At 49.1% G+C, this 13,107-nt stretch overlaps 1 protein-coding gene across 4 annotated transcripts in view; it reads left to right on the top strand.

The window, feature by feature from the left end:
* The window catches only part of tnr (tenascin R (restrictin, janusin)), a 186,510-nt gene that overhangs the window by 139,698 nt on the left and 33,705 nt on the right, over positions 1-13,107 (top strand). For all 4 annotated transcript variants that reach the window (XM_072573378.1, XM_072573377.1, XM_072573379.1 and 1 more), the window contains 2 exons: positions 3,168-3,298; positions 11,756-11,888. In XM_072573378.1, the coding sequence (XP_072429479.1) occupies positions 3,168-3,298; positions 11,756-11,888 (264 nt within the window). The remainder of the gene's footprint in view (positions 1-3,167; positions 3,299-11,755; positions 11,889-13,107) is intronic.

Raw genomic sequence — 13,107 nt, 5'->3', positions numbered from 1 at the left:
TCAGTTACACAGGGCACTGGGAGGCAGAGGTTTTTACTGAATGAAAGCGTGAAGGAGTTGGGTTAAAATCAATTGAGACACATTCAGTGACAAAGGGTGCTGGGTGAAAGGGGCACACTAAATAATAGTTTGGGAGAGCTGGATTAACATCAATCGAGACACAGTCAGTAACACAGGGTGCTGGGGAGAGGGGTCACTGACTGACAGTGTGAGGGTCCTGGATTAACATCAATAGAGATACTGTTAGTAACACAGGGTGCTGGCGGATAGGCGTTACTGACTGACAGTGTGAGGGTCCTGGATTAACATCAGTAGAGATACTGTCAGTAACACAGGGTGCTGGGGAGAGGGGTCACTGACTGACAGCGTGATGGTCCTGGATTAACATCAGTAGAGATACTGTCAGTAACACAGGGTGCTGGCGGATAGGCGTTACTGACTGACAGTGTGAGGGTCCTGGATTAACATCAGTAGAGATACTGTCAGTAACACAGGGTGCTGGCGGATAGGCGTTACTGACTGACAGTGTGAGGGTCCTGGATTAACATCAATAGAGATACTGTCAGTAACACAGGGTGCTGGGGAGAGGCGTTACTGACTGACAGTGTGAGGGTCCTGGATTAACATCAATAGAGATACTGTCAGTAACACAGGGTGCTGGGGAGAGGCGTTACTGACTGACAGTGTGAGGGTCCTGGATTAACATCAGTAGAGAAATGGTCAGTTTCTCAGGGCGATGGGGGAGAGAGGTGTATACTGAGTGACAGTGTGAGGGAGCTGGATTAACATCAGTAGAGATACTGTCAGTTTCTCAGGGCGATGGGGGAGAGAGGTGTATACTGAGTGACAGTGTGAGGGTCCTGGATTAAAATCAGTCAAAATATATTCAGTAATGCAGGGCGCTAGGAGGGAGAGATGTTTAATGAGTGACCCTGTGAGGGAGTTGGATTAAAATCAGTCGAGATACATTCAGTAACACTGGGCGAGGGGAGAAGGGTTACTGGGTGACAGTGTGTGGTGCGAGATAAGTATCAGTCGTGATACAGTCACCAACAAAAGGTTCTAGCAGAGATTGGATTTGAGTGACAATGTGAGGGAGCTGGATTAAAATCAGTCACGATACAGTCAGTAACAAAGGATGCAGGGAGAGAGGGTTTACTCAGTGACAGCGTGGGGCTTTAGGATGTGTTGGGATGGAGTAATGTTTATGGTGTGAGGAAGCTGGATTAATATCTTTAGAGATATAGTCAGTAACGCAGGGTACTTGGGAGAGGGGTTACTGAGTGACAGTGTGAGGGAGCTGGATTAATAGCAGTAGAGAAACAGTCAGTAACATAGAGTACTGGGAGGGACAGGTGTTTACTGAGAGTATGAAGCAACTGCATTCATATCTGTAGATTCAATCAGTTACACAGGGAGCTGGGCAGAGGAGTTACTGAATGACTGTGTGTGAGAGCTGTATTAATATCCGTAGATATATAGTCGGTAACACAGGGTGCTTGGGAGAGGGGTCGCTAAGTGACAGTGTGAGGGAGCTGGAGTAATGTCAGGGGAGATACACTCAGTAACACAGGGTGCTGATAGAGAGGGGTTACTGAGAGACAGTATGAGGGAGCTGGATTACTATCAGTAGAGGCATAGTCAGTAACACAGGTTTCGTCTGGGAGGGGGAGAGGGGTTAATATCAGTAGAAATACAGATATTGGATAATTGGGGTGTACATGAGGGGGAGTACCGGAATTGTACATGGGAGAGTGATCAGGGAGTGCATGTGGACAGATTGATTGGGGATGTACAAATTTGAGTGAAGAGTGTGTGTGAGGGGATATGAAGGGAATTTAGTGGAGGCAAACAAGGGCGGGAGTGAAGTTGGTGTTGGGTTGGGAGCATGAAAGGTGCATATGATGGGAGATTGTGACTGAATGTATAGATCATTGCCTTCGCTTTCTGACAGACAAGCAGATCTCTGGTCAGTGTTGTCTCTTCCTAACCTGTCTCTGTCTCTTTGTGTCTCTCCATCTCTCTGTCCCTCTGTCTTTCTCTGTTTTTCTCTGTCTCTATCCTCTTTCTCTCTCTCGGATTCCTCCTTCTCTGATCCCCTGTGTATGTCCCCTTTTCTCTGTCCCTCTCTCTTTCTCCCTCTCTCACTGTTCTTGTTTTCTCTCTCCCTTTGTCTATCTGTGTTGCTGTCCCTCTTTCTCTTTTCCTCTCCCTATCCCTCACTCTGTCTCTCACCCTCTCTGTGTCCCTCTTTCTCTTGCTTTCCCCTGTCCCTCTCTCTCTCTCTCTCTCTCTCCCTCACTTCCCTCCGTCCCTGTCTCTCCCCCCTCCCCATCCCTCTCTCCCTTCTTTTCTCTCCGTCTTCCTCCCTGCCCAACTCTCTCTCTCTCCCCCCTCTCTCACTCATTCCCTCTCCTTCTCCCTCTCTCACTGCCCCTCACCCTCTCTCTCTCCCCGCTCCTCCCCCTCTCCCTCTCCTCCTCCCTCCCTTTCTCTTTCTCCGCCTCCCTCACTCCCTCCCCTCCCTCCCTCTCTCTCTCTATCCCCCTCCGTCCCTCTGTTTCTCTCTCCCCTCCCTCACTCTCTTCCCTCCCTCCCTCCCTCTCTCTCCACCCCCTCCCTCCCTCTCTCTCCACCCCTCCCTCCCTCTGTTTCTCTCTCCCCCTCCCTCTCTCTCTCTACCCCTCTCTCCCTTTCCCCTTTCTCTCCTTCACTGTCCCTCTCTTTCCCCCCTCCCTCCCTCTCTCCCCCCTCCTCCCTCTCTCTCCCCCCATCTCTCCATCTTTCTCTCCTCCCCTCCCCTCTGTCTCTCCCCCTTTCCTCCTCTCTCTCACTCCCCCTCCCCCTTCTCTCCCTCCCTCTCTCTTGCTCCTCTCCCTCACTCTCTCCCCCTCTCTCCTCTTCCCCCTCTCTCTACTTCCCTCCTCCTCTCCCTCCCTCTTCCTGCCTCCCCCTCTCTTGCCCTCTTTCTCTCTCTCCCCTCTCTCCCTCTTTCTCTCTCTTTCCCTCTCTCTCCCTCCCTCCTCCCTCCCTCTCCCTTGCTCCTCTCCCTCACTCTCTCCCCCTCTCTCCTCTTCCCCCCTCTCTCCTTCCCTCCCCCTCTCTCGCCCTCTCTCTCTCTCTCCCCCCTCCCTCCCTCTCTCTCTCTCTCTCACACACTGTCACAGCTCTAGATCCTCCTCGAAACCTGACAGTGAGTGAGGTGACTCGACGCAGTGCACTAATTTCCTGGCTCCCACCTGTAGCTGACATTGAGAACTATGTGCTGGTGTACAAGGACCATAGTGGGCAGCAGAAGGTAGGTGCGGGAGGAATCATGTTTCCAGGTGAGACAGAGGTTCACCTGCCTCTCCTCCAACCTAGTTTACTGCATCAGGTGCTCCCGATGTGGTCTTCTCTCCATTAGGGAGACCAAACGTAAACTTAGGGAACGGTTCACCGAGCATTTCAGCCGGGCCACAGGGGCCTGACCGGTTCTCCCAGTCACCGCCCATTTTAATTCCCCTTCCCACTCCCGTTCCGACATGACCATCATTTGCCTCCTCCATTGCCTCAACAAACCAAACCACAAATTGGAAGAACAACACCTCATCTTCCACTTGGACAGCCTACAGCCTGGGGGACTCAACACTGAGTTTCCCAATTTCAAATAAGCTCCCTTCCCATCCCCTGACTCCCTTTTCCAGCCCCTCATCCTCCCTTCCACTCCTCCCTGCCACCTACCGGATTCATTCCTCCCATTGACCAACCAGGTCATACCCTCTGCCTGTCTTCAACAATTCTCACTTTACCACCCTGTCCTCAGCATGCCCTTTATCTGCAGCTCCCCCCAAACCCACCTCCAGGCCTGAAGAAGGGTTACACCCGAAATGTCAACTTCTCCACCTCCTGATGCTGCCTGTGTTCTTCCAGCCTCCTGCCTGTCTACTTTGAATTCCAGTATCTGCAGTTTTGTTTTGTCTCTAACCAAGAAACTGTAAGAGGCAGGAAACACTCGTAGCTGTGTTGATAGTGCCCCAAACAATGGTGGCGATGGAGAGCACAGTTAAATCAGAAATTTATGTAACAAGGGGAATACAATAATCATAGGGCATTTAATCTTTGTACAGATTGGGTAGATGTCATAAGCGCCAAAGCTATGTGTATGAGATGGTTTTCTAGAGCAGTGTCCATCAAGGGAACACATTAATTTAGATCTACTGTTCTGCAATGAGAAATTAATGCAATTAATCATCCAACTGTAAAAGAACCTTTATAGGGAGCAGTGACCATAATTTTCTATCCAGTTTGAAAGAGTTTCAATCTGACATTAGGAAACTCAATCTCCGCAAAGGGATTTATAAAGACAGGAGGAACAGGTTGGCTGTGGTGGACTGGAAAAATTGCATTAAATAGTATTAGATAGGCAATTATAGAGTAATAGGTGAAAGTGAGGACTGCAGATGCTGGAAAGCAGAGTCTAGATTAGAGTGGTGCTGGAAAAGCACAGCTGGTCAGGCAACATCCAAGGAGCAGGAAACTCGATGTTTTGGGCAAAAGCCCTTCATCAGGAATGAGGCAGGGAGCCTCCGGGTTGGAGAGATAAATGAGAGATGAATTATGGAGTAATATTTTAAAAATAATAAATGGTTTACAATGAACAGGCAATCCTTTATGGTACAAACCATCAACAGGAAAAGTGAATTAATTGTGCATAACAAAAGAAGTTAAAGATTGTATGAGATCAAAGGAGAAGGCTTATAAAGTTGCTTAAAAAAATAGTAGCCCTTATGATAGGGAGCATTTCTGATTTCAGAAAAGGTGGATCAAGATACTAATAAAATAACGTGAGAATAGAATATAAATGTAAACTGGCAAAAAGCATTAATGATGTTGAGATTGAAGAGTCCCATGTAGGGAACAGGTTCTGCAATGAGACTCAAATTGTCAGCTTGCTTTCTCTCCATGGATGCTGCCTGACCTGCTGCGATCTCCAGCATAATTTGTTTTCAGCATAAATAGAAGGTTGGTTAGGATGGGAAAAAGGCAAATTTCAACATTGCAGGCAGAGACGGTGGAATTTACGATAGGAAATAGAGCAATGGCAAAGAACCTAAATAAGCACTTTATCTGAATCTTACATTTTTTTGGGAAAGTGTGAGTTTTTTGAAAGAATTCTCGCTGTAGGGGCCCAGAAGGATTTCCTCCAGACCTTGCCAAACATCTCATTAACTACTTACCTGCCCCTCTGGTATCCCTCACTCCCAATTCCAGCCCCATTATTCCTGGAATAACTCGCCACTCACCAGATATCCCCTGAAAAGACCAGCATCCTTTGCAATTGTGCCATTTTTAAATGGTTGCCATGCACCCAGACAAGTGTTAGAAATCAGGTATTCCTCCTCACTGGCAAAGCCAGGGCACAGTGCCCACAAAGCATGTTGCTCATGACACACAGCTGGCATGGCTGGCACTGAACATACCCTCTGAGCGTTCCATGCACACATCATTCCATGCACGGAGATCCGTGTGCCAACATGCATTGCAGCATTGACTTGTGATTCCTGAAACTGTTGCCATGCAAGACCTCGGAATTGTGTGCAGATGATATAAAAACAAGTGGGAGTGTTGACCATCCATCACACATAAGACCCCAGTTTCTCGGCCTAGTCACTGTTTAACCACTTAAACCAGGCTACATCATACAATCCCGACAGTGCAGAAAGAGGCTATTCTGCCCATCGAGTACACACTGACCCTCCGAAGGACATCCACCCAAACCCAGCTCCCACATCCCGTAACCCTGCATTTCCCATGGCTAACTCATCTAGCCTGTACATCACTGGATGCTACAGGGCAATTTATCATGGCCAATCCATGTAACTGGCACACCTTTGGCCAATCCATGTAACTGGCACACCTTTGGACTGTAGGAGGAAACTGGAGCACCCGGAGGATACCTTCACAGACACGAGGAAAATATGCATCCTCCACACAGACAATTGCCCAAGGGTGGAAGTGTACACAGGTCTCTGGCACTGTGAGGCAGCAGTCCTAACCACTGAGCAATCGTGCTACCCATGTCACCATTATTCCGTACTCCAGTGCCATATTATTCCCACATATTGTCATTGTCCAGTGGGAAAAAAACAACTGCCTTGTGGCCAATCACTTCAACTCCTCCTCACACTCCCCAAGGAAATTCAAAACCTGGGCCTCTTCCACTGCCAAGTCAATGCCACCCACCAACTGAAGGAAGAACACTTTATCTTCTGACTCAGGACCTTACAAGTCAACAGACTTCACCAGTTTCCAAATCTCCCCAGCCCCCACCTCGTCCCAGATCCAACCCTCTAACTTGGCACTGCCCTCTTGATCTGGCCTACTTGCCCATCTTTCTTCCCACCTATTCACTCCTATCCTATCCCCATTACCTCCCACCTGCATCCACTTATCATCATCCCACCTATGTCTTCCCCACCCCCACCCCCATCCCCCTATTTATCTCTCAGTCCCTGTCCCCCTTCACATTCCTGATGGAAGGTTTATGCCTGAAACATCGACTCTCCTGCTCCTCGGATGCTGCCTGACCTGCTCTGCTTTTTCCAGCACCACACCTTTCATCTCTATAAATCACATTTCGGCAAGCAATCAGACAATTCCAACCGTATGCTTTTAATTGCAATGAACAAAAGTGAACACAGACAAAATAAATAAAGGCTGCAGTTCACTCCCACAATGCAACCCGATTGTTGGCATCATGATCAATGATTATGAGACAATCTATGATGGTCTGCTGATTTTCAGCTGGAACTGTGCCTCAATCACCTCCTGCCTGGTCCGTAGCACCTGATAGAAGCAAACCCTGTAATGGACATTCCTCCTCTGCCTCCTCCTCCTCCTCCTTCTCCTCCTTCTTCTCATCTTCATCCTCCACCTTGGATGGCTGCTCCTGCTCCCGAGTTTCTCAGCCTCCATCATACACACCTCCATTGCCTTCTCCAACAGTGTCGAGAGAAAGTGAGGACAGCAGATGCTGGAGAGTCAGAGTCGAAAAGTGTGGCACTGGAAAAGCACAGCGGGGCAGGCAGCATCCGAGGGGCAGGGAGAGCCGACGTTTCGGGCATAAGTCCACTCATTCCTGATGAAGGGCCTATGCCCTCAGATGCCGCCTGACCTGCTGTGTTTTTCCAGCGCCACACTTTTTGACTACAACAATATAGAGTCCAGCACATCAGGATGGATCACTAGACTAGATTGGAGGGCTATGCCTGTCTCTTTGGCTACGTAGAACAGTCCATCTTCCGTAATTACACCGGCACCATTCCCCACCTCTTCCTCCACTACATTGATGACTGCATCGGCGCCACCTCGTGCTCCCGCGAGGAGGTTGAGCAATTCATCAACTTCACCAACACATTCCACCCTGACCTTAAATTTACCTGGACCATCTCTGACACCTCCCTCCCCATCCTGGACCTCTCCAGCTCCATTAATGATGACCGACTTGACACTGACATTTTTTACAAACCCACTAACTCCCACAGCTACCTGGATTATACCTCTTCCCACCCTACTTCCTGCAAAAATGCCATCCCGTATTCCCAATTCCTCCCCCTCCACCGTATCTGCTCCCAGGAGGACCAGTTCCACCACAGAACACACCAGATGGCCTCCTTCTTTAGAGACCGCAATTTCCCTTCTCATGCCCTCCAACGCATCTTGTCCACATCCCGCCCTTCCGCCCTCAGACCCCACCCTTCCAACCGTAACAAGGACAGAACCCCCCCTGGTGCTCACCTTCCACCCTACCATACCTTCGCATAAACCAAATCATCTGCTGACATTTCCGCCACCTCCAAACTGACCCCACCACCAGGGATATATTTCCTCCCCACTCCTTTCCGCCTTCCGCAAAGACCGTTCACTCCATGACTACCTGGTCAGGTCCACGCCCCCCCTACAACCCACCATCCCATCCTGGCACCCTCCCCTGCCACCGCAGGAATTGCAAAATCTGCACCCACACCTCCTCCCTCACCTCCATCCAAGGCCCCAAAGGAGCCTTCCACATCCATCAAAGTTTTACCTGCACATCCACCAATATCATTTATTGTATCCGTTGCTCCCGATGCGGTTTCCTCTACATTGGGGAGATTGGACGCCTCCTAGCAGAGCGCTTTAGGGAACATCTCTGAGACACCCGCACCAATCAACCAAACCGCCCCGTGGCCCAACATTTCAACTCCCCCTCCCACTCTGCCGAGGACATGGACGTCCTGGGCCTCCTTCACCGCCGCTCCCTCACCACCCGACGCCTGGAGGAAGACTTTCACCTCGGAACACTTCAACCCCAGGGCATCAATGTGGATTTCACCAGTTTCCTCATTTCCCCTCACCCCACCTTACCTCATCTCCAACCTTCCAGCTCAGCACCGTCCCATGACCTGTCCTACCTGCCTACCTTCCTTTCCACCTACCCACTCCACCCTCCTCTCTGACCTATCACCTTCATCCCCACCCCCATTCACCTATTGTACTCAATGGTACTTTGTCCCCACCCCCACCCCCACACCCCTCTCATTTATCTCTCCACCCTGCAGGCTTCCTGCCTCTATTCCTGATGAAGGGCTTTTGCCCGAAACATCGATTTTCCTGCTCCTCAGATGCTGCCTGACCTGCTGTGCTTTTCCAGCACCACTCTAATCTAGATTGGAGGGACACCTTGGCCAGTCCATACTGTGGAACCACATCTTCACTAGCTTTATCATCAGCCGCACCATTGGCCTTGTCACAGGATGAGCGCTAACCTGATGAAGTGACCAACACATTAAAGAGGGAGAGTTTACTGCCTTCTAACCTGCTTCCCATCCTAGACCCACATAGGCTGGGACATTTGTCACTGAATTGAGTGCACTCAATCACCTTTCCAACATTACACATGACAGAGTGACCATTCCCCCCCACCCCCCACCCCCCCCACACACACACACACACCCACTACTGAGTGATGAGACCACACCTGGAATTTGCAAACCCATATTTCCTGTTTTGGAACCTGCAAAGTCTAATTGTCCAGCAGACACCGATCTTGTACTTTTGCCCATCAAAGTGACACTGCCTGTGCCAACCCTGGGCATTGCTCCAGCCATTTCCCACTGAGAGAACAGGAGGCAATAGCAGGGGCTGCAGTTCACGGTGAACGCCATTAACTGTAGGATCTGTGCCCTCCTGGTCACCAGGTTACCCTCCCTCCCTCCACCCTAGGGCCTCTAATGCCTCCTTTCACCTTGCTCCACCCCATAGCCCATTTCAACCCATGTGTTGAATAAAAAATGCAAGTTGCCAGAAAAAGCTCAACAGATGTGGCAGCACCAGTGGAGAGAAATCAGAGTTAACGCTTCAGGCCAAATGACCCTCCTCAGAACTGAATCGTGTCGAACATTGCCTTCAATTGTCATCCCTGCCCCCTGAACCCTGAACTCTGATATTCCACCCTGGTGATGCTGACCCCGCTGCACTACAGCCCTCCCCCTCCCTGTAGTAGGAATGGTGATGATCACTGCCAGTAACTGCCCCTTCACCACGTCCCACCAACTCCTAGAGCCTACCCTGCCCTCTGACATTATTCCCCATTCGCCCGAATGATCAATGGGCAGAACTCCAGCACTGTATACCCTCTCAGACCCCTGGCTAACTTCAACAAGCTGCCCCTGGATAGAGAGTCATACAGCATGGAAACAGACCCTCCAGTCCAACCAGTCCGCACTGGCCATAATCCTGAAACTAATCCCTCCTGCCCATGGATGAATTAAAGCTTTTGAGAATTGTGAAGGAGATGGAATGTGAAAGTCGCAGTATGGTGGCATTGCACTGGAGCTTTTTTTAAAGATTAGATTCCCTACAGTATGGCCATTTGGCCCAACAAGTCCACACCGACCCTCCGAAGAGTAACCCACCCAGACCCATTCCCCTACCCTATATTTACCCCTGACTAATGCACCGAACACTATGGATAATTTAGCATGACCAATTCACCTGACCTGCACATCTTTGTGATTGTGGGAGGTAACCGGAGCACCCGAAGGAAACCCACACAGACACAGGGGAGAATGTGCAAACTCCACACAGACTGTCGCCCGAGGCTGGAATCAAACCTGGGACCCTGGTGCTGTGAGGCAGCAGTGCCAACCACTGAGCTACCGTGTCACCCATTTTGTTTCCTTATTTAAGAAGAGATGCCCTTGCATTGGAGGATTCATATGGCCTGAGTTGATTGCAATTTGCAAGAGTGAGAGGTGATATTATTGAAACGTAGACGATTGCAGGGCAGTCTCGAAATGGGGAACCCCAGTTGCAGAATAATAGCTGTCTTATCTAAGATGGAGATGAGGGTTAGTTAGGTTAGATTAGAGTGGTGCTGGAAAAGCACAGCAGGTCAGGCAGCATCCGAGGAGCAGGAAAATCAACGTTTCGGGCAAAAGCCCTTCATCAGGAATAGAAGCAGGGTGCTGCAGAGTGGAGAGGGTTAGTTAGTCTTTAGCATTCATTTCCTGAGGGAGCAGGGTCCTTGAATACAGGCAGGGAACAGGTCCCACTCTTGAGTCTGTTTGCAAGTCAATTTGTACGCAAGGTGGAACACAATGCAGGACAGCATAAAGTAGCCATTGGTCAGTGCAGGAAATATTTGCATGTCAGATCTTTAAAATTAACATGAATTTACGCCTTTGGATGGGGTCGCATATGTAAGGATAAATGTTTCTAAATCAGACATTCATCAAGAGACCCACGTCATGTTCTGGGGACTCAGGTTCAAACCCCCCCCCCCCCCACCCCCACAGCAGATGGTGACATGTGAATTCAACAGAAAGCTGGAATTAAGAGTCTAACGACCATGAATCCATTGTCGATTGGTGGAAATAACCCATCGGGTTTATTAGCATCCTTTGGGGAGGGAAACTGCCATCCTTACCTGGTCTGGACTATGTGGACTCCCGACCCACAGCAACGTGGTTGACTCTTAACTGTCCCCTGGGCAATTAGGGATGGGCAATAAATGCTGGCCGAGCCAGTGATGCCCTTGTCCTGTGAATGAATAAAGAATAATATGATGCAGCTGTAGACATGACAGTGGAGTTAGGGGCAAGATTGGTTGAGCTACGATCTTATTAAACAGGGGAACAGCCTCAAAAGACCGAATAGTCCACCATTGCTCCTACTTCTTCTGATCAGACATGCTTAAAAGCTATTAGTCTCTGGTATGGAATATTAATTAAAAGCGTCTCTTTTTTTCAAATGGGCACTTCATTGGGTGAAGCCATTCTGGATTCCTGAAAATGGCCTGGCTGTCACTTAGTGCCCCTGTCCTAGATTTATAGACTCATCGAGATGTACAGCATGGAAACAGACCCTTCGGTCCAACCCGTCCATGCCGACCAGATATCCCAACCCAATCTAGTCCCACCTGCCAGCACCCGGCCCATATCCCTCCAAACCCTTCCTATTCATATACCCATCCAGATGCCTTTTAAATGTTGCAATTGTTCCTCCACCACTTCATTCCCCACACCCCACCTTCTATCATCCTGTTTCCACTTCCTGTTCCACTCAGACCCCCATCCATATGTGTGTGAGTGTGCGCACGTGCGCGCCATGTCTAAATACCAGAAGTTTGAGGAATAGAACTAAATTGAGGCTGTGCAGGTTGGAGTTTGGCAGGGGGTTTCTGATAAGTGACTGAGCTAAGTCACTGATGTATCATTTCAACCCCTTCCAGGAGCTGATCCTCGATGCAGAGGATACTTGGATTCGACTAGAGGGTCTGTCTGAAACAACAGAGTACTCCCTGAGACTGCAGTCGGCGTTTGGCACCATGAGGAGCACAACAGAGCACGCCTCCTTCACTACAGGTACTGTGCACATGTCACAAATCTACTCCAAGCCAGGTCATGCCATAGAGATCCAGTGCGTCTGGCACTGTTCTGCTAAATGCCAAATCACAAGCCAAAGCCTTTGTTTCTACAATATTCTCCCCAAATCCTTCCAGACTTCTATACAACCATAAGAAAATGGAGCCAAAGTAGGTTGTTCAGCCCAGCAAGTGTACCCACCATTTCGGGCAGCATAGTGGCTTAGTGATTAGCACTGCTGCCTCACAGCACCAGGGAGCTGGGTTCGATTCCAGCCTCAGGTGACCGTCCCTGTGAATTTTGCACATTTTCTTTGTGTCTGTGTGGGTTTTCTTGGGGTGTTCCGGTTTCCTCCCATAGATCAAAGATGTGCAGGTTAGGTAGACTTGCCATGCTAAATCGTCCATAGTGTCCAAGGATGTGCCGGTGAGGTGGATTAGTCATGGTAAATGCAAGGTTACAAAGATTAAGGTAGGGGCATGGGTCTGGGTGGGATGCTGTTCGGAGGGCTAGTGTGGACTCAAAGGCCTGATTACACACTACAGAGAGTCTATGAACATTAGAATGACTCTATGAACATTCAATGACACTATGGCTGAGTTGATAATCCTCAACTTCACTCTTCTGCCTTTTCCCCATAACCATTGATTCTCTTACTAAGCAAAAACCTGTCTATCTCAGCCTGAAAAACACTGACTGACCCAGTCTCAAAAACCCTTTTTGGTAAATATTTCCATAGATTACACCTCTCGCTCTCTCTCTCTCTCTCTCTCTCTCTTTCTCTCGATCTCTCTCTCTCTCGCTCTCTCCCTCTCTTCCTCACTCTCTTTCTCCTCCTATAAGATTAGCAACACCTTCCAAACTGACCACCACTTCCATCGAGAAAGACAAGAGTAACAGATACACAGGACCCCCATCCCCTGGAAGCTCCCCTCCAAGCCACTTATCATCATGACTTGGAAGTACGACACTGTCCTTTCAGTGTTGTTGGATCCTTCACTCCTTCATTGAGGGACAGAAACTCCAAATAAGAGGTAGGAGCAAGAAATATAAATTAAAGTAAAATACAGAACATAAAAATAAATGGAATGAAAATACAGTTGGAATATTGTGTGCAGTTCTGGTCTCCTTCCTATCGGAAAGATGTTGTGAAACTTGAAAGGGTTCAGAAAAGATTTACAAGGATGTTGCCAGGGTTGGAGAATTTGAGCTATAGGGA

The sequence above is a fragment of the Chiloscyllium punctatum genome, chromosome 7, assembly GCF_047496795.1.
Source record: "Chiloscyllium punctatum isolate Juve2018m chromosome 7, sChiPun1.3, whole genome shotgun sequence".
In the NCBI taxonomy this organism is placed as follows: domain Eukaryota; kingdom Metazoa; phylum Chordata; class Chondrichthyes; order Orectolobiformes; family Hemiscylliidae; genus Chiloscyllium; species Chiloscyllium punctatum.
Note: the sequence above shows the minus strand (reverse complement) of the source record. Positions and strands in the feature narration are given on the sequence as shown.